We start from the raw sequence: 20,646 nt of genomic DNA, 5'->3' as shown, positions 1-20,646 counted from the left end.
CCTGTAGCATATTTTGCTTTATGTCCTGCCTGGTGGCGGGGTCTGTGGTTCCCTGTTGGGTTGTGGGTTTTGGCTGTATGGCCTCCTTGGAGGAGTATCCAGGAGTGGGGAGTCTGGGCCCTGCGCGGCCGCCATTTCGGCGGGTGTTTGCCGCTGGAACAGTGTGCCGATGTCAGGCTGCACTGCTGCTGTAACTGGTTGGGATTTCTGGGATCTGCGCCCCATCCCTGTGGCAGTGTGGTCGGAGCCTAGCTGGGTCGTGTCTCCCGCGTCTTCCAGGCAGTTTCCGACCAAACAGATAATCCAGGTCGTGAGATGTTGGTGCGAGGTAGGCCCGGGCTCTGCACTTTGGCTTAGCCGGTTTTGGGGTGTACCGGAAGGGCATCGGGCGACGCAGGAGGGGGCTCCCTGTTAAGGTCTGGTGATTATTCTCTGGATGGCTAAGGTAGCGCTAGATTTTAGGGAGATTTGGTATGTGAGTGTCGGAGCGGCCAGATTCGGTCCGTCTTACTGCCAGGCTCCGCCCCCTCAAGCCTATAATTGTTAATCCTTCTATAGACTATTTTATGAATAAAATAATGATTTCTAGGTCCATTATTTTAATGGACAATACTGAATTTACTACAGAAATTTCACCTTTTATAAAATAGAAGAGATATTGGTATTTCACCCTTTTGGTTAGATGCAGCATACATTGCTTTTCTTGGCTTATTTTGCATTTGCAAATTATATATAGATGGTATATGGTTTCAGAAAATCATTCAGATAGTTCCTGGAGATGTGGGAGAGAGAAAGGTGCAATCTACCACATTGTGTAGGATTGTGAAGCTTTATACAATTTTAAATACCAATTATTTGTTTTAGTTGATACTTTGTTTCTTCCAAACTATTTATTCAATATAGGTTTTCCCTTCCAAAGTAAGGCTAAGAAATCTCTCCATACTTGTATAAGATTTGCTACCAAGATACGTATTGCTTTTATTTGGAATGGTATATGAAACCAAATTGAATATCACTATAAAATGGAACGCAATTTCATACATTTGTCAGGACACTTCGTGGCATATTCAGGTATGTGGTTACCCTGGACAAAGTATAGAAGTCATTTGTAATAGACCTCTTATACTGAACTATGCCCACCTAATGGGAACGCTCCTTTCTTTGTCTGTTTTGTATCGTTTGTCGAGTGTTGCATTATATATGTACAATATAGTAAATATTGTTAGCAACTGCATACTCAATTTAAATTTGTATGAAATTAATATCAATAAAAAATTTAGGACAATTATTTATATGATGTAAATATTTGAAAAAGAAATAAAATTAAACAAAAAAACAACAATTCCCAAATCCTTCTTGTGTGTTGTTATCCCTAATTCACTGACATTTAGGGTGTAAGCTGCTTGTGCACGCTTTACCCGAAGTGCATAACTTTGCGTTTTTCTACTTTAAATTTAATCCGCCATTTGAGTGCCCAGTCCATCTAAATCCCTCTGCAACAAAGTAATATCCTGCTCACATTGTATTACTTTAAAGAGTTTTGTGCCATCTGCAAACACTGAAACATTGTCACACCAACCACCCAAGTCACAAACCCCCAACCACCCGTCATTTCCAGGCACAGACCTCCACCTTTTCATCCTCATCACACACCTCAACGTTCTCATCCACAAGTCACTCCAACCACCCACCCACCCATCACTCCATGCACAGACCTACACCTTCCACTCCAACCAACCCAGCCATACAACTGCACCTTCTCACCCGCAAGTCACCACCCAAGCCATACCACCCGTCTCTCTAACCACCCAAGCAACACATCTTTCCACCCACCTATTACTTAAGCCACACTCCTCCACCCCCAACCACATAAGCAACATGCCACTGGCATCATTAAACACCTAAGCCAGACACTTTCACTCCAAAACATATCACTCCAGCCATCTAAGTTGTATGCCTCCACCAGCCTAGTCACATGCTGCCAAGATCTGCCACCAAGTCATGCGCTGCCATCTGAGCCACAAGCCACCACCTCCTTCCAATCATCACCAATCTATCTAGTCTAACCCCTAGCAAGATTTAAATTGTGTATCGTGAGCCTCCTACTGTCCCAGATACTCTAGAGCTACAAGCCTTTCCTTAACACCACTGAGCCAAATGCCACCTGCACAAATCTCTAATGCCACCTGTCATAGTGTCAGTAGTAATTTCATTACAGTCAAAATACAGGTAAAGTGTCCAACAAAATGCACTAATCTCAAACACAATGGGAGATGCAGGAAAAGACACTTACCTCAATCAGCTCATACAGTATGGGATAACCAACTTGCTGCACAGCTAGCTTATTCAGAGAGCGGATAATACTGCAAGGGACACAGAAAGTCAGTCCTCGAGCTCAGCTGGAGAGTCAGAGGATATTAAACATGGAATTCGATCCCTTTTCAGTTCAGCCTAATATAACATCTCAAATGATTATTTACAAGTTCCAACTTCTTCTCAAGCTACTCAATTTTAAACTTCCAGAAGTAAACGTTATGCTTATGTGATACAGGATAGCATACAGAGGACAAGATTACATATATTGTAGAACAAAGAATGAAGTGTACCTTATTAATTGCACCAAGCGACAAATAAGAGAAAGCATTCAAAAGCATCTGCTTGATATTGAAATGAACCAGGCTCTCAAGAGAACAGTTAATACTTAAAATATGGATAAAAACAGGTGGGTAGGTGCAGCGCTTCAGTAATCCTTGACAAGGTATATGTGGAGAGAACCAGAGAAGAAATAATAGAGTAGTATTTAAAACTGTAGTGATGATAGGCAAAATAAAAGATGTGCACTCACACTTTCCTGGAGCTTCAATACAGCTCCAGTGTATTCCCCTGGGCAGAATAATCCCCGCCTATGGATCAAGTGCAGAGGTAATTCTCCAAATCATAGGGGTGGTAGGGGGTATCCTCATAAAAAATAAAAATCGTATATGGTGAAGTATGTAGAGCTATGAAGCAAGGGTAGTTAAAACTATAAAATGTACACTCACGTGTGATGGAGCCGTAAAACCTGGCTGCTCTGATAGCGCTTGAAGTGGTAGGATCCCCACTCAAGGATACAGGTGTAAATATAAATTCTTCCGTCCGTGTATATGTGGAGATAAACAAACAGAACCACAATAGTGTACACCGTAAATAGGAGTGTAAGCAGAAATAAATTAAACCTACTCACATGCTAAAGAGCAAGTTCCGGCATGCTGAATCCAAAGCACTTGGGTGGTATAATCCCCACAAGGTATATAGCTCCAAACTTTTCAACAGCAGCAAAGTTAGGTCCAATTAAAAAAGTACTTTAATATTAAAAAAATAATAAAAGTAATACAATATATAAAAAATAACAGTGATAAAAAAGTTATAAACAATACACTTAAAGCCTATCCAATTAGAAATGAGTTATCAAAAGTGCTTTACAGAGTCAATGGGACCTGAGCTGCTTAAATAGGGTTTGGATTTTGAAAATAACATCATAGTTACAAGACCACTTACATTTTTTCCCCCTTTTTTGGTTCCAACAAAATGGCATCTGTCTGGCTAAACTAGGGATCTAAAAAAAAAATGGTGGACAGGTAATTTGTATAACAAAGATAAAATGGGCAGTAGCTCCCTCTACAGGCAAAAAACTGGAATAACACACACTAAAAGAAATAAGAGGAGCAATAGCTCCCTCTATAGACATAAAATAAAAATAAAAAATTGAGATAAGACACTGAAACACTTTCTATAATTATTATTATTATTATTAATAATATCTATGCATAGACAATATTGGGTAAAAATAAGTACAATTTAGGGAAAAATAAAAGCGTAAAAAGGACCAAAACAATACAAAAAATGGAGTACATGGTTATAACTGCATCTAAGAGGATCTTTGTAAATACTAGTAAAAGTTTAAAAATATACTTAAAATAATGACAAATTTAGATGATACAGTCTGAAGCAAATTAAATAATGAAAAATAATAAAAGTGTAAATCACATAAAAAATGTAAATAAAATTTCAGAATTTACAACACAAATCATATATGTAAAATCAAATAAGTGCATTAAAAAAAGAATAATAGAAAAGAAAAAAACGAGTGTAAAACAGAAGGTAACATTGAATACAAAGCTATAGGCATTAAAAATGTATAAAAATAAATGGAAGAGGAAATGAAATGATGAGATGGAATAATAAGAAATATTAAAGGGTTATAAAAAATTGTACAGATCAAAGTCTGAATTAAGCCCGGTGGGAATTAAAGTTTTTAGGTAAAAGACCCAATTAATTTCACACTGCCCAATGATCTTTGTAATATTGCCACCTCTCCATGGTAAAGTGCACACATCTATAGCGTAAAATTTCAGGAATTTAGGGGTTTTATTGTGTATTTGGAAATGTTTGGACACTGTATGGTTAGCAAACCCTTTTAGAATATTCCTGCAATGTTCGGCTATCCTGGTTTTAAGTTTTCTGGTTGTCATGCCTCCAATACGTAAATTAAATTTTTAGTATTACAAGTGATGAAATTATTTATTTTGTATTCTTTGATTTAAATTTAGTAGTACTATTGTAGGAATTATCGGTGTATTTGCATGCCGAACACATTTTACATTTGAAGAAACCTGTTTTTTTTAAGTGTTTTTTGTTTAATAGATATTTTTGTGTAATTTGTGGTTAGGAAGGATCTGATATTAGGAGCTCCTATGAATACGATTTTGGGTTCGGACGGTAGGATCTTTCACAGTATATCATCCTCCTTAAGTATATCCCAATGTTTATTGATTTTTTTTTCATTTGGTTACTTTTATTGCTGTAATTAAAAACTAAAGGAAGCACTGTGTCTTGTTTTTGTTTCGGTTTATATTCCAGCAGGGTATTTCTGTCAAGGGTACCTATATTTTCGATTAGTGTCTAAGGTACTTCTTATCAATTAATTTATCTTTTAGCATCTGAGCTTGTGTATTAAAAGTAATGCTGTCTGTGCAAATTCTTTTTAATCTTAAAAATTGACTTTTTGGTACACTATTCAGCCACAGGGCATAGTGGCAACTAGTGAGGTCAATTAAGGTGTTAACATGTACTTTTTTTTAAAAAAAAATGTTAGGGTTTTTATATTATTATTTTCCACATAAACTTCCAGGTCTAAAAAAATTGATAGAAGTTTTGCTGTAATTAGAGCTTAAGATTACACCTCTGGTGTTTACATTTAAAAAGTTTAAAAATTCAGCTAAAACTCTCTCTGGCCCCTTCCAGATGAAAAACAAATCATCCATGTAGCGGCGATAGAGAACCAGGTTCGCCACCCAGACATGCCCCCCCCCATGCAGAGGAGTCTTCCCAGTCCACCATAAAGAGGGTGACATAGCTAGGGGCGAACCTAGTCCCCATCGCCGTGCCAGTTTTTTTGCAGGTAAAAAGTATCATAAAACCAAACATAATTTTTTTCTAAAATAAACTGTGCACCTTCCACAATAAAATCAATTTGCATTTTTTAGATATTTTCTTTTTCCAATTAATTTCTTATTGCTTATAATGTGGGGCGTTGCTCATATATAACCGGAAAAAAATATAAACAGAGAAATACGTGATACGTGCAATATTGTTATAGACACTAATTAACACTCTGAAAATTAGAGAAATGAATGCTCACAAATCAAGAGCCTTTTAGACATTGTGGCTCTGAACGTATGCGCTTGCTGTGCCTTTAAGGTAGCAACAGTAACCTTCTAATTTGCCCCCTTCACTGGTTCAAGTGGAATAGGAACCAGTGAAGGGGGCAAATGAGAAGGTTACTGTTGCTACCTTAAAGGCACAGCAAGCGCATACGTTCAGAGCCACAACGTCTAAAAGGCTCTTGATTTGTGAGCATTAATTTCTCTAATTTTCAGAGTGTTAATTATCTATAACAATATTGCAGCTGCTTATAATTAAATTGATATCACACCCCAAGTATTAAGCGCCTCAATTCACACGTATAAGAAAAACTGTGTTTTTTCTTTTCTTTGTTTTTAATTTCTTATTGCGTTACAACCAATATTGTGCGGGATGGAAAATTCACAAGGACATAAAAATTCCCCCCGGTCGTCCCATAGCTTCAGGTATTAATTCAGTGCTTTCAAACCTTTCTGAATATATAGATATCATTTTGCAACCTTATGTACAAAAGACCAAATCCTACATAAGGGATAGCATGGGTCTCCTTCAAATGTAAAAAAATATATAGATTGGGACGATAATTACATTTTAGTAAGTAGCAACGTGGAGTAGCTATACACCATCATCCCGCACAATATTGGTTGTAATGCAATAAGAAATATATTGGAAAAAGAAAATAATATCTTAAAAAAGCAAATTGATTTTATTGTGGAAGGTATCTGGCTGATTTTAGAAAACAATTGTGTTTGGTTTTATGATACTTTTTACCTGCAAAAAACTGGTACGGCGATGGGGACTAGGGACTAGGTTCGCCCCTAGCTATGCCAATCTCTTTATGGCGGACTGGTAAGACTCCTCTGTATGGGGGGGGGGGGAGCATACCTGGGTGGCGAGCCTGGTTCTCTATCGCCGCTACATTATTTGTTTTTCATCTGGAAAGGTCCAGAGAAAGTTTTAGCCTAATTTTTAAACTTTTTAAATGTAATCAATATTTTAGACCTGGAAATTTATGTGGAAAAGAATAATGTAAAAACCTGCACATTTAAAAAAAAAAAGTACATACTAACACCTTCATTGACCTCACTAGTTGCCACTATGCCCTATGGTTTAGTGCCAAAAAGTCAGTTTTCAAGATGAAAAAGAAATTGCACAGACAGCATTACTTTTAATACACAAGTTCAGATGCTAAAGGATAAATGAAAAGAAGTACAATACCACCACCTTAGACACTCTAATCGAAAATATAGGTACCCTTGACAGAAATACCCTGCTGGAATATAAACCGAAACAAAAACAAGACACAGTGCTTCCTTTAGTTTTTAATTACAGCAACAAAAGTAACCAAATGAAAAAAATGATCAATAAACATTGGGATATACGATACACTTAGAAAGATCCTACCGTCCGAACCCAAAATCGTATTCAGATGAGCTCCTAATATCAGATCCTTCCTAACCACAAATTACACAAAAATATCTATTAAACAAAAAACACTTAAAAAAAACAGGTTTCTTCAAATGTAAAATGTGTTCGGCATGCAAATACACCGATAATTCCTACAATAGTACTACTAAATTTAAATCAAAGAATACAATATAAATAATTTCATCACTTGTAATACTAAAAATGTAATTTACGTATTTGGAGGCATGACAACCAGAAAACTTAAAACCAGGATAGCTGAACATTGCAGGAATATTCTAAAAGGGTTTGCTAACCATACAGTGTCCAAACATTTCCAAATACACAATAAAACCCCTAAATTCCTGAAATTTTACGCTATAGATGTGTGCACTTTACCATGGAGAGGTGGCAATATTACAAAGATCCTTGGGCAGTGTGAAATGAATTGGGTCTTTTACCTAAAAACTTTAATTCCCACCGGGCTTAATTCAGACTTTGATCTGTACAATTTTTTATAACCCTTTAATATTTCTTATTATTCCATCTCATCATTTCATTTCCTCTTCCATTTATTTTTATACATTTTTAATGCCTATAGCTCTGTATTCAATGTTACCTTCTGTTTTACACTCGTTTTTTTCTTTTCTATTATTATTTTTTTAATGCACTTATTTGATTTTACATGTATGATTTGTGTTGTAAATTCTGAAATTTTATTTAAATTTTCTATGTGATTTACACTTTTATTATTTTTCATTATTTAATTTGCTTCAGACTGTATCATCTAAATTTGTCATATTAAGTATATTTTTAAACTTTTACTAGTATTTACAAAGATGCTCTTAGATTCAGTTATAACCATGTACTCCATTTTTTGTATTATTTTGGTCCTTTTTACGCTTCTATTTTTCCCTAAATTGTACTTATTTTTACCCAATATTGTCTATGCATAGATATTATTATTATTAATAATAATAGAAGTTGTTTCTGTGTCTTATCTTAATCTTTTACTTTATGTCTATAGAGGGAGCTATTGCTCCTCTTATTTCTTTTAGTGTGTGTTATTCCAGTTTTTTGCCTGTAGAGGGAGCTACTGCCCATTTTATCTTTGTTATACAAATTACCCATCCACCATTTTTTTTGGATCCCTAGCTTAACCAGGCAGATGCCATTTTGTTGGAACCAAAAAAAGAAAAAAAAACTTTAATTGGTCACGTGACTATGATGTTATGTTGTTTTCAAAATCCTAACCCTATTTAAGCAGCTCAGGTCCCATTGACTCTGTAAAGCACTTTTGATAACGTGTTTCTCCTTGGATAGGCTTTAAGTGTATTGTTTATAACTTTTTTATCACTGTTATTTTATTATATATTGTATTACTTTTATTATTTTTTTTTAAATATTAAAGTACTTTTTTAATTGGACCTAACTTTGCTGCTGTTGAATTGTTTGGAGCTATATCCCTGGTGGGGATCATACCACCAAAGCGCTTTGGATTCAGCATGCCGGAACTTGCTCTTTAGCATATGAGTACGTTTAGGTTTTTTTCTGCTTACACTCCTTTTTACGGTGTACACTATTGTGGTTCTGTTTGTTTATCTCCACATATACACGGACGGAAGAATTTATATTTACACCTGTATCCTTGAGTGGGGATCCTACCACTTCAAGCACTATCAGAGGAGCCAGGTTTTACGGCTCCATTACATGCGAGTGTACATTTTATAGTTTTTACCTACCCCTTGCTTCATAGCTCTACATATATGGTGATTTCTTTATGCGGATACCCCCTACTACACCTATAAATTGAAGAATTACCTCTGCACTTGATCCATAGGCAGGGATTATTCCGTCCAGGCGCATACACTGGAGCTGTATTGAAGTTCCAGGAAAGTGTGAGTGCACATCTTTTATTTTACCTCTCATCACTGCAGTTTTAAATACCACACTATTTCTTCTCTGGTTCTCTCCACATATACTTTGTCAAGGATTACTGAAGCGCTGCACCTACCCACCTGTTTTTATCCAGTTTTCTGATCGGAAAAGAGAGACTCCGTATTTGTATTGTACCCCAGAGTGCATCTTTGTAAAGACTATTTCGACTATAGTACTATGTGCAGCTGCTGTACGCAATGATCTCACCTGAGAGGGCCTCTACGCACCTGTGTGGCTTAAGATAAAAACCATAGAATGTGATGGCAGATAAGAACCATTCGGCCCATCTAGTCTGCCCAGTTTTCTAAATACTTTCATTAGTCCCTGGCCTTATCTTATAGTTAGGATAGCCTTATGCCTATCCCACGCATGCTTAAACTCCTTCACTGTGTTAACCTCTACCACTTCAGCTGGAAGGCTATTCCATGCATCCACTACCCTCTCAGTAAAGTAATACTTCCTGATGTTATTTTTAAACCTTTGTCCCTCTAATTTAAGACTATGTCCTCTTGTTGTGGTAGTTTTTCGTCTTTTAAATATAGTCTCCTCCTTTACTGTGTTGATTCCCTTTATGTATTTAAATGTTTCTATCATATCCCCCCTGTCTCGTCTTTCCACCAAGTTATACATGTTAAGATCCTTTAACCTTTCCTTGTAAGTTTATCCTGCAATCCATGAGCCAGTGTAGTAGGCCCACTCTAAACTCTTTCCAAAAATAATAAGAAGAGGTAAACCATAGCTCAACATGTGACATGGGACCCACTTGAATCACAATTTCAATGTTTACATTTAAAGGGACACTCCGGACACCTATAGCACTTTAGCTTGCTGAAGCACTTTTTGTGCTTTTTCCTTTTACAAAGTTCAGATTTCAAAAGAATTTGGCCGAACGGATGCCAGGGGCCGCAGTGCACGCGTGCGGAGGGCATATAAATCGTGGCCATGAAATGCTGGTTGAAGCAATTTCCTGTTGGACCCGTGTAACTAGTGGACTGCAAGCCAACTTTTGTAAGTGTGCACAGGGGTGTAAGGGCTTTAGTGTACGTGCGCAGGGGGGCGTAAGGGCTGTAGTGTACGTGTGCAGGGGGGCGTAAGGGCTTTAGTGAACGTGTGCAGGGGGGCGTAAGGGCTTTAGTGTACATGTGCAGGGGGGCGTAAGGGCTTTAGTGAACGTGTGCAGGGGGGCGTAAGGGCTTTAGTGTACATGTGCAGGGGGGCGTAAGGGCTTTAGTGTACGTGTGCAGGGGGGCGTAAGGGCTTTAGTGTACGTGTGCAGGGGGGGTGTAAGGGCTATAGGGTACATGTGCAGGGGGGTGTAAGAGCTATAGTGTACATGTGCAGGGGGGTGTAAGAGCTTTAGTGTACATGTGCAGGAGGGTGTAAGGGCTTTAGTGTACATGTGCGGGGGGTGTACGGGCTATAGTGTACATGTGCAGGGGGGGTGTAAGGGCAATAGTGCACATGTGCGGGGGGTGTAAGGGCTTTAATGTACGTGTGCAGGGGTGGTGTAAGGGCTATAGTGTACATGTGCGGGGGGATCTAAGGGCTGTAGTGTACATGTGCAGGGGGGGTCTAAGGGCTATAGTGTACATGTGCAGGGGGGTGTAAGGGCTTTAGTGTACATGTGCAAGGGGGGTGTAAGGGCTTTAGTGTACATGTGCAGGGGCGGTGTAAGGGCTTTAGTGTACATGTGCGGGGGGGGGTGTAAGAACTATAGTGTACATGTGCGGGGGGGGTCTAAGGGCTGTAGTGTACATGTGCAGGGGGGGTCTAAGGGCTATAGTGTACATGTGCAGGGGGGTGTAAGGGCTTTAGTGTACATGTGCAAGGGGGGTGTAAGGGCTTTAGTGTACATGTGTAGGGGCGGTGTAAGGGCTTTAGTGTACATGTGCAGGGGCGGTGTAAGGGCTTTAGTGTACATGTGCAGGGGCGGTGTAAGGGCTTTAGTGTACATGTGCGTGGGGGTGTAAGGGCTTTAGTATACATGTGCAGGGGGGTGTAAGGGCTATAGTGTACATGTGCAGGGGGGTGTAAGGGCTATAGTGTACAAGTGCGGGGGTGTAAGAGCCATAGTGTACATGTGCAGGGGGAGGTGTAGGGGCCTTAGTGTACGTGTGCAGGGGGGGTGTTGGGGCGTTAGTGTACGTGTGCAGGGGGGGTGTAACGGACTTCCCTGTACTCCGACCGAGTACCTTCCGTTGATGGACGCTTCCTAGCCTGCGCCAAGGACCACAAGCACCGCACCGGACACCACAACCACCGCAGACTCCACAACCGCCGTAGCTTAACTGGAGTCTCGCTATCTTCGTCCACTCTGGATCAACTTCGGTCCTCCAGGACCGTGTGATGAAGACCTCTCCTCCAAGAGAGCGTAACAGGAACAAGCTCTTAAAAGAGCTAAATGATTAAAGTTCAAGGGAGTATGCAGAGCATAGCAATCCCCAGTGTGATTATAGCAGTTCCCTCCAACAACGAGACGAGGCTACGTTTTGAAGGGTAAAGAAGAACTGACTGTACTGGCACACACAGCCTCTTTTATTCACATTCTACAAACATAGTACTGCCCACAGGGTTTTGAGGAACAACCAATCAACACATTACAACACAGCTAACACTCCCATTCATTACATCAGAAATCCTGCCTGTGATACAATCATCTCAACACAATAGACTAACTTAAAGGAACACTATAGTCACCTAAATTACTTTAGCTAAATAAAGCACTTTTAGTGTATGGATCCTTCCCCTGCAATTTCACTGTCATTTAGGAGTTAAATCACTTTGTTTCTGTTTATGCAGCCCTAGCCACACCTCCCCTGGCTATGATTGACATAGGAACCGGGGGATCTGGGTGAACCGCATATCCAAAATTCACCCAGATCCGTTCAGTAGTTTGGAAGATACAGTTTAATGCAGATTCCGCAGAACATATACAGGCTATATGAAAAATAATTACTGTATAATGTGTCCCCTGTTCTGTAGTTTAAAACTACTGAACGATGTCTTTGTGCACCAAATACCGGCGAGATGGCACCGTGTAGAAAAGTCTAAACAGTGTCTGTGAGTTAAAATGGCCGCCATTCATTGTTCTCGCCATGTGCTTCATCCATTGTTCTCGCCATGTGCTTCATCCATTGTTCTCGCCATGTGCTTCATCCATTGTTCTCGCCATGTGCCTCTGATACATGAAATGGTGGCCACCCAGTAACTCCACAGTTTGTCTGGTAGTCTATCCAGCCGAACCAACAGATGAAACACATGGGGAACAGTGCAGCAAACGAAGGGAATCATAAAAAATATGGACAATAGTCATATTTGTGCACAATCTCCAGTTTTGTCACAGGTCACAAATAGTGTTTTCAAATGCCATATATCCCAGGGCCATAGTCAGAAGGTAGGAGGCGGGCAAGCAGCCCCCTCCAAGAACACGTGGCGAGGTCTGTTCCGCCACAGGGGGTGTAAGCGCTTTAGTGTACGTGTGCAGGGGGATGTAAGGGCTTTAGTGTACGTGTGCAGGGGGGTGTAAAGGCATTAGTGTACGTGTGCAGGGGAGTGTAAAGGCTTTAGTGTACGTGTGCAGGGGGGTGTAAAGGCTTTAGTGTACGTGTGCAGGGTAGTGTAAAGGCTTTAGTGTACGTGTGCAGGGGAGTGTAAAGGCTTTAGTGTACGTGTACAGCGTAGTTATAAAGTTATAGCTTTTTCTTCTTTAGCACTGTAGTTGTTAGTCTTTAAAGGTACACTGTACGCACTGTGTCTTATTTATCTCATTAAACTGGTTAGAGAGTCTAGAGTCCCCTGGCACACTTATTTCATTCAGCATTAAACAGTTTTTAAGGTTATGTTTTAATGCTAAACAAGAGTCCCCGGCAGCCCATTACCTAGTTAGGAAGTATTAGCCTGAGCAGCAATGGGCAGCTGTGATTGGCTGAGAGTGTCAGTTGACTGCTTTTAGCCTATCAAAGCTCCAACTGACAGTAAGAATAGGTATGACAACAAGGAAGTGTGTAATCTCTGCCTTAGCCACACCTCCAAAAGGGGCCAAACTATGGGTTGCCAGGGAGCCTTATTTAATGTTAAACTGAAACATAGAAACATAGAATGTGACGGCAGATAAGAACCATTCGGCCCATCTAGTCTGCCCAATTTTCTAAATACTTTCATTAGTCCCTGGCCTTATCTTATAGTTAGGATAGCCTTATGCCTATCCCACGCATGCTTAAACTCCTCTGCTTGGGCATGGTTTTATACTGAATGGAGGGACAGTGCCACGGGACTCCGAGAATTAAAACCAATTAAAAAAGATAAAATGTTTGTAGTGACTACAGTGTTTTTTTTTTTAAATAATATTTTAAAAAAAAAAAAGGGTGAAGGATATAGGAAGAAGAGAGGGATGTTGTACATCATACATTGCAGGTATCCTTGTTTATTGTACAGCAAATCTAAGCATTTAACAACAGTTGAATGATATATGATATACATAACATTTATGACTGTGATTCCGTCCACCTGAAATCTTTGCGGGGACAGAATCGAGTGACTTGACTAACAGAATAGTATTGTTACAGTGTTTTTTTTTTTTTTTAAGATGAGCACAGTGCTCCTATTTGGAGATGAAGTCCTGTACTAACAATTCATTAGGGATTGGAGTAGAGTACACCAACACCCTCAAAATGTGGCATAACCCCTGAATAGTGAACTAAAAAAAACAGAACATTAGGGGCATATATAATTCGTTTTAATCTATACTAATAATAATAAAAAAAAAAGTGGTTTTATTTTACTCTCGGGATGTGTTTAGTAAATATTTAGGTCCTCGTATACTTTTTTTTAGTGGAGTTCCATACTAAAAGATTTAGTGTAAAGCTATCAATATCTGCAACAATATTATTAAATATTACAATCGGGTGAAAGGATGGATGTAATATGTGGGGATTTGTTTACTGCAATGGGAAAGAACTAATTAGATTTACCTGCGAATCTGCTGATCACACAGCCCACGGGGATTGCTAATACTGATATCTGGAGGCTCTTCTGGGTACTGCAAAACAGAACACAATGTGTACAGAGGGCCTCACAGCATACAGTGTAAATTGAGAAGAAAAGGCTGCAAGCAAGGTCTATGCAAACATAGAAATAACACATTATGCACAGATCATGCAAGCTACGAGTAAGGGCTAAGATGCACATAGTGTGCGAGCAACGAGTAACGGATAAGATGCACACAGCATGCAAGCTACGAGTAAGGGCTAAGATGCACACAGCGTGCAAGCAACGAGTAACGGATAAGATGCACACAGCATGCAAGCTACGAGTAAGGGATAAGATGCACACAGCATGCAAGCTACGAGTAAGGGCTAAGATGCACACAGCATGCAAGCTACGAGTAAGGGCTAAGATGCACACAGCATGCAAGCTACGAGTAAGGGCTAAGATGCACACAGCATGCAAGCTACGAGTAAGGGCTAAGATGCACACAGCATGCAAGCTACGAGTAAGGGGGAAGATGCACACAGCGTGCGAGCTACGAGTAAGGGGGAAGATGCACACAGCGTGCGAGCTACGAGTAAGGGATAAGATGCACACAGTGTGCGAGCTACGAGTAAGGGCTAAGATGCACACAGCGTGAAGGCTACGAGTAAGGGCTAAGATGCACACAGCGTGTGAGCTACAAGTAAGGGGGAAGATGCACACAGTGTGCGAGCTACGAGTAAGGGATAAGATGCACACAGTGTGCGAGCTACGAGTAAGGGATAAGATGCACACAGTGTGCGAGCTACGAGTAAGGGCTAAGATGCACACAGTGTGCGAGCTACGAGTAAGGGCTAAGATGCACACAGTGTGCGAGCTACAAGTAAGGGATAAGGATGCACACAGCGTGCGAGCTACAAGTAAGGGATAAGGATGCATACAGCGTGCAATCTACAAGTAAGGGCTAAGATGCACACAGTGTGCGAGCTACGAGTAAGGGCTAAGATGCACATAGTGTGCGAGCAACGAGTAACGGATAAGATGAACACAGCATGCAAGCTACGAGTAAGGGCTAAGATGCACACAGCGTGCAAGCAACGAGTAACGGATAAGATGCACACAGCATGCAAGCTACGAGTAAGGGCTAAGATGCACACAGCGTGCGAGCTACGAGTAAGGGCTAAGATGCACACAGCGTGCAAGCTACGAGTAAGGGCTAAGATGCACACAGCGTGTGAGCTACAAGTAAGGGGGAAGATGCACACAGTGTGCGAGCTACGAGTAAGGGATAAGATGCACACAGTGTGCGAGCTACGAGTAAGGGATAAGATGCACACAGCGTGCGAGCTACGAGTAAGGGATAAGATGCACACAGCGTGCGAGCTACGAGTAAGGGATAAGATGCACACAGTGTGCAAGCTACGAGTAAGGGATAAGATGCACACAGTGTGCGAGCTACGAGTAAGGGCTAAGATGCACACAGTGTGCGAGATACGAGTAAGGGGGAAGATGCACACAGCGTGCGAGCTACGAGTAAGGGATAAGATGCACACAGTGTGCAAGCTACGAGTAAGGGATAAGATGCACACAGCGTGCGAGCTACGAGTAAGGGCTAAGATGCACACAGTGTGCAAGCTACGAGTAAGGGCTAAGATGCACAGTGTGCGAGCTACGAGTAAGGGCTAAGATGCACACAGCGTGCGAGCTACAAGTAAGGGGGAAGATGCACACAGTATGCGAGCTACGAGTAAGGGGGAAGATGCACACAGTATGCGAGCTACGAGTAAGGACTAAGATGCACACAGTGTGCGAGCTACGAGTAAGGGATAAGATGCACACAGTGTGCGAGCTACAAGTAAGGGATAAGATGCACACAGTGTGCAAGCTACGAGTAAGGGATAAGATGCACACAGCGTGCGAGCTACGAGTAAGGGATAAGATGCACACAGTGTGCGAGCTACGAGTAAGGGATAAGATGCACACAGCGTGCGAGCTACGAGTAAGGGATAAGATGCACACAGCGTGCGAGCTACGAGTAAGGGATAAGATGCACACAGTGTGCGAGCTACGAGTAAGGGCTAAGATGCACACAGTGTGCGAGATACGAGTAAGGGGGAAGATGCACACAGTGTGCGAGCTACGAGTAAGGGATAAGATGCACACAGTGTGCGAGCTACGAGTAAGGGCTAAGATGCACGCAGTGTGCGAGCTACAAGTAAGGGATAAGATGCACACAGTGTGCGAGCTACGAGTAAGGGCTAAGATGCACACAGCGTGCGAGCTACGAGTAAGGGATAAGATGCACACAGCGTGCGAGATACGAGTAAGGGATAAGATGCACACAGTGTGCGAGATACGAGTAAGGGATAAGATGCACACAGTGTGCGAGCTACGAGTAAGGGCTAAGATGCACACAGTGTGCGAGCTACGAGTAAAGGCTAAGATGCACGCAGTGTGCGAGCTACAAGTAAGGGATAAGGATGCACACAGCGTGCGAGCTACGAGTAAGTGATAAAGATGCACACAGTGTGCAAGCTACGAGTAAGGGATAAGATGCACACAGCGTGCGAGCTACGAGTAAGGGATAAGATGCACAGCGTGCGAGCTACGAGTAAGGGATAAGATGCACACAGCGTGCGAGCTACAAGTAAGGGATAAGATGCACACAGCGTGCGAGCTACAAGTAAGGGATAAGATGCACACAGTGTGCGAGCTACGAGTAAGGGATAAGATGCACACAGTGTGCGAGCTACGAGTAAGGGCTAAGATGCACGCAGTGTGCGAGCTACAAGTAAGGGATAAGATGCACACAGTGTGCGAGCTACGAGTAAGGGATAAGATGCACACAGCGTGCGAGCTACGAGTAAGGGATAAGATGCACACAGTGTGCGAGCTACAAGTAAGGGCTAAGATGCACACAGTGTGCGAGCTACGAGTAACGGATAAGATGCACACAGCGTGCGAGCTACGAGTAAGGGCTAAGATGCACACAGCGTGCAAGCTACGAGTAAGGGCTAAGATGCACACAGTGTGCGAGCTACGAGTAAGGGATAAGATGCACACAGCGTGCAAGCTACAAGTAAGGGATAAGATGCACACAGCGTGCAAGCTACAAGTAAGGGATAAGATGCACACAGTGTGCGAGCTACGAGTAAGGGCTAAGATGCTCAGTGTGCAAGCTACGAGTAAGGGCTAAGATGCACAGTGTGCAAGCTACGAGTAAGGGCTAAGATGCACACAGTGTGCGAGCTACGAGTAAGGGCTAAGATGCACACAGTGTGTGAGCTACGAGTAAGGGGGAAGATGCACACAGTGTGCAAGCTACGAGTAAGGGCTAAGATGCACAGTGTGCAAGCTACGAGTAAGGGCTAAGATGCACACAGTGTGCGAGCTACGAGTAAGGGCTAAGATGCACACAGTGTGCGAGCTACGAGTAAGGGCTAAGATGCACACAGTGTGCGAGCTACGAGTAAGGGCTAAGATGCACACAGTGTGCGAGCTACGAGTAAGGGCTAAGATGCACACAGTGTGCGAGCTACGAGTAAGGGCTAAGATGCACACAGTGTGCGAGCTACGAGTAAGTGATAAAGATGCACACAGCGTGCGAGCTACGAGTAAGGGATAAGATGCACACAGCGTGCGAGCTACGAGTAAGGGATAAGATGCACAGCGTGCGAGCTACGAGTAAGGGATAAGATGCACACAGCGTGCGAGCTACAAGTAAGGGATAAGATGCACACAGCGTGCAAGCTACAAGTAAGGGATAAGATGCACACAGTGTGCAAGCTACGAGTAAGGGCTAAGATGCACACAGTGTGCAAGCTACGAGTAAGGGCTAAGATGCACAGTGTGCAAGCTACGAGTAAGGGCTAAGATGCACAGTGTGCAAGCTACGAGTAAGGGCTAAGATGCACAGTGTGCAAGCTACGAGTAAGGGCTAAGATGCACACAGTGTGAAAGCTACGAGTAAGGGCTAAGATGCACACAGCGTGCGAGCTACGAGTAAGGGATAAGATGCACACAGCGTGCGAGCTACAAGTAAGGGATAAGATGCACACAGCGTGCGAGCTACAAGTAAGGGATAAGATGCACACAGTGTGTGAGCTACGAGTAAGGGGGAAGATGCACACAGTGTGCAAGCTACGAGTAAGTGCTAAGATGCACAGTGTGCAAGCTACGAGTAAGGGCTAAGATGCACACAGTGTGCGAGCTACGAGTAAGGGCTAAGATGCACACAGCGTGCGAGCTACGAGTAAGGGATAAGATGCACACAGCGTGCGAGCTACGAGTAAGGGATAAGATGCACACAGCGTGCGAGCTACGAGTAAGGGGGAAGATGCACACAGCGTGCGAGCTACGAGTAAGGGATAAGATGCACACAGTGTGCGAGCTACGAGTAAGGGATAAGATGCACACAGCGTGCAAGCTACGAGTAAAGGCTAATATGCACACAGTGTGCAAGCTACGAGTAAGGGCTAAGATGCACACAGTGTGCAAGCTACGAGTAAGGGCTAAGATGCACAGTGTGCAAGCTACGAGTAAGGGCTAAGATGCACACAGTGTGCAAGCTACGATTAAGGGCTAAGATGCACACAGTGTGCAAGCTACGAGTAAGGGATAAGAGGCACACAGTATACAAGTCTTACCTGCGGAGGGAGGGACAGCTGCAATGTGAACCTGACATACTGGCTGTCTGTGTCATGTCCAGTTGCTGGATGAAGAGTGATGCAGAGTACCAACCTGGACAAAGAAAAATGTCAGATTTCCTAATTATTTTAGACCCTGCTAGGTATACAGCATCCAGCCTGAAGCCTCTTACCTAGGTGATCTTCCTGACTGATGCCCGGAACAGTGCATTTTGCGGACTAAAGGAATTCCACAACCCTCAGGTAATGTACAGACAGGGTGTACACAGTTTATAGAGTGGGTGTATACAGTGCTGTACAGACTAGGGGTAATATACAGACAATGCGCGCACAGTGCTGTACAGACTAGGGGTAATATACAGACAATGCGCGCACAGTGCTGTACAGACTAGGGGTAATGTACAGACAACGCGCGCACAGTGCTGTACAGACACTGCGCGCACAGTGCTGTACAGACTAGGGGTAATGTACAGACAATGCGCGCACAGTGCTGTACAGACTAGGGGTGATGTACAGACAATGCGCGCACAGTGCTGTACAGACACTGCGCGCACAGTGCTGTACAGACACTGCGCGCACAGTGCTGTACAGACTAGGGGTAATGTACAGACAATGCGCGCACAGTGCTGTACAGACTAGGGGTAATATACAGACAATGCGCGCACAGTGCTGTACAGACTAGGGGTAATGTACAGACAATGTGCGCACAGTGCTGTACAGACTAGGGGTAATATACAGACAATGCGCGCACAGTGCTGTACAGACTAGGGTTAATGTACAGACAATGCGCGCACAGTGCTGTACAGACTAGGGGTAATGTACAGACAATGCGCGCACAGTGCTGTACAGACTAGGGGTAATGTACAGACACTGCGCGCACAGTGATGTACAGACTAGGGGTAATACACAGACACTGCGCGCACAGTGCTGTACAGACTAGGGGTAATATACAGACACTGCGCGCACAGTGATGTACAGACTAGGGGTAATATATAGACACTGCGCGCACAGTGATGTACAGACTAGGGGTAATATACAGACACTGCGCGCACAGTGATGTACAGACTAGGGGTAATACACAGACAATGCGCGCACAGTGCTGTAGAGATTGGTGGTAACATGCAAGTGTGCCAATAAAATCAGTGCTGCACAGACACTTTGTAACATTGATTACTCACCTCTCTCCACGTGTAATCTGGAGTTCATCAAGATAAATGGATTCTAAGACTTGCAACTCCTGCAAAAATGTCCTGAATTGAAGGAAGCAATGGGACAAAAAAGTATTTTGAGAAAAAAAAAAAAAAATGATGTTTTTGAAAACAGTTTGTATTAACGACACAATGGTTGAAAAGCTCCACTTATCAGACAGCACCAATCAATATGCAATATATTATCTTCAGCTCTAACAAAGAGAGACAATACGGAGAGTGAACGTTACACACAGACACAATACGGAGAGTGAACGTTACACACAGACACAATACGGAGAGTGAACGTTACACACAGACACAATACGGAGAGTGAACGTTACACACAGACAATACTGAGAGTGAACGTTACACACAGACAATACTGAGAGTGAATGTTACACACAGACAATACTGAGAGTGAACGTTACACACAGACAATACTGAGAGTGAACGTTACACACAGACAATACTGAGAGTGAATGTTACACACAGACAATACTGAGAGTGAACGTTACACACAGACAATACTGAGAGTGAATGTTACACACAGACAATACTGAGAGTGAATGTTACACACAGACAATACTGAGAGTGAACGTTACACACAGACAATACTGAGAGTGAACGTTACACACAGACAATACTGAGAGTGAACGTTACACACAGACAATACTGAGAGTGAATGTTACACACAGACAATACTGAGAGTGAACGTTACACACAGACGCAATACGGAGTGTGAACGTTACACACAGACACAATACTGAGAGTGAACGTTATAAACAGACAATACTGACAGTGAACGTTACACACAGACA

The 20,646-nt window shown here is 42.3% G+C and overlaps 1 protein-coding gene across 1 annotated transcript in view; it reads right to left on the bottom strand.

Moving 5' to 3' along the window:
• The window catches only part of RNF25 (ring finger protein 25), a 55,320-nt gene that overhangs the window by 27,620 nt on the left and 7,054 nt on the right, over positions 1-20,646 (bottom strand). The window contains exons 2-5 of the mRNA XM_063430953.1: positions 19,817-19,888; positions 18,639-18,732; positions 13,995-14,062; positions 2,294-2,363 (exon numbers count right to left, since the gene is read on the bottom strand). Coding sequence (XP_063287023.1) covers positions 2,294-2,363; positions 13,995-14,062; positions 18,639-18,732; positions 19,817-19,888 — 304 coding nt within the window. The remainder of the gene's footprint in view (positions 1-2,293; positions 2,364-13,994; positions 14,063-18,638; positions 18,733-19,816; positions 19,889-20,646) is intronic.

Source organism: Pelobates fuscus, chromosome 8, assembly GCF_036172605.1.
Source record: "Pelobates fuscus isolate aPelFus1 chromosome 8, aPelFus1.pri, whole genome shotgun sequence".
Classification (NCBI taxonomy): Eukaryota; Metazoa; Chordata; class Amphibia; order Anura; family Pelobatidae; genus Pelobates; species Pelobates fuscus.
This window is presented reverse-complemented; position numbering and strand designations above follow the sequence as displayed.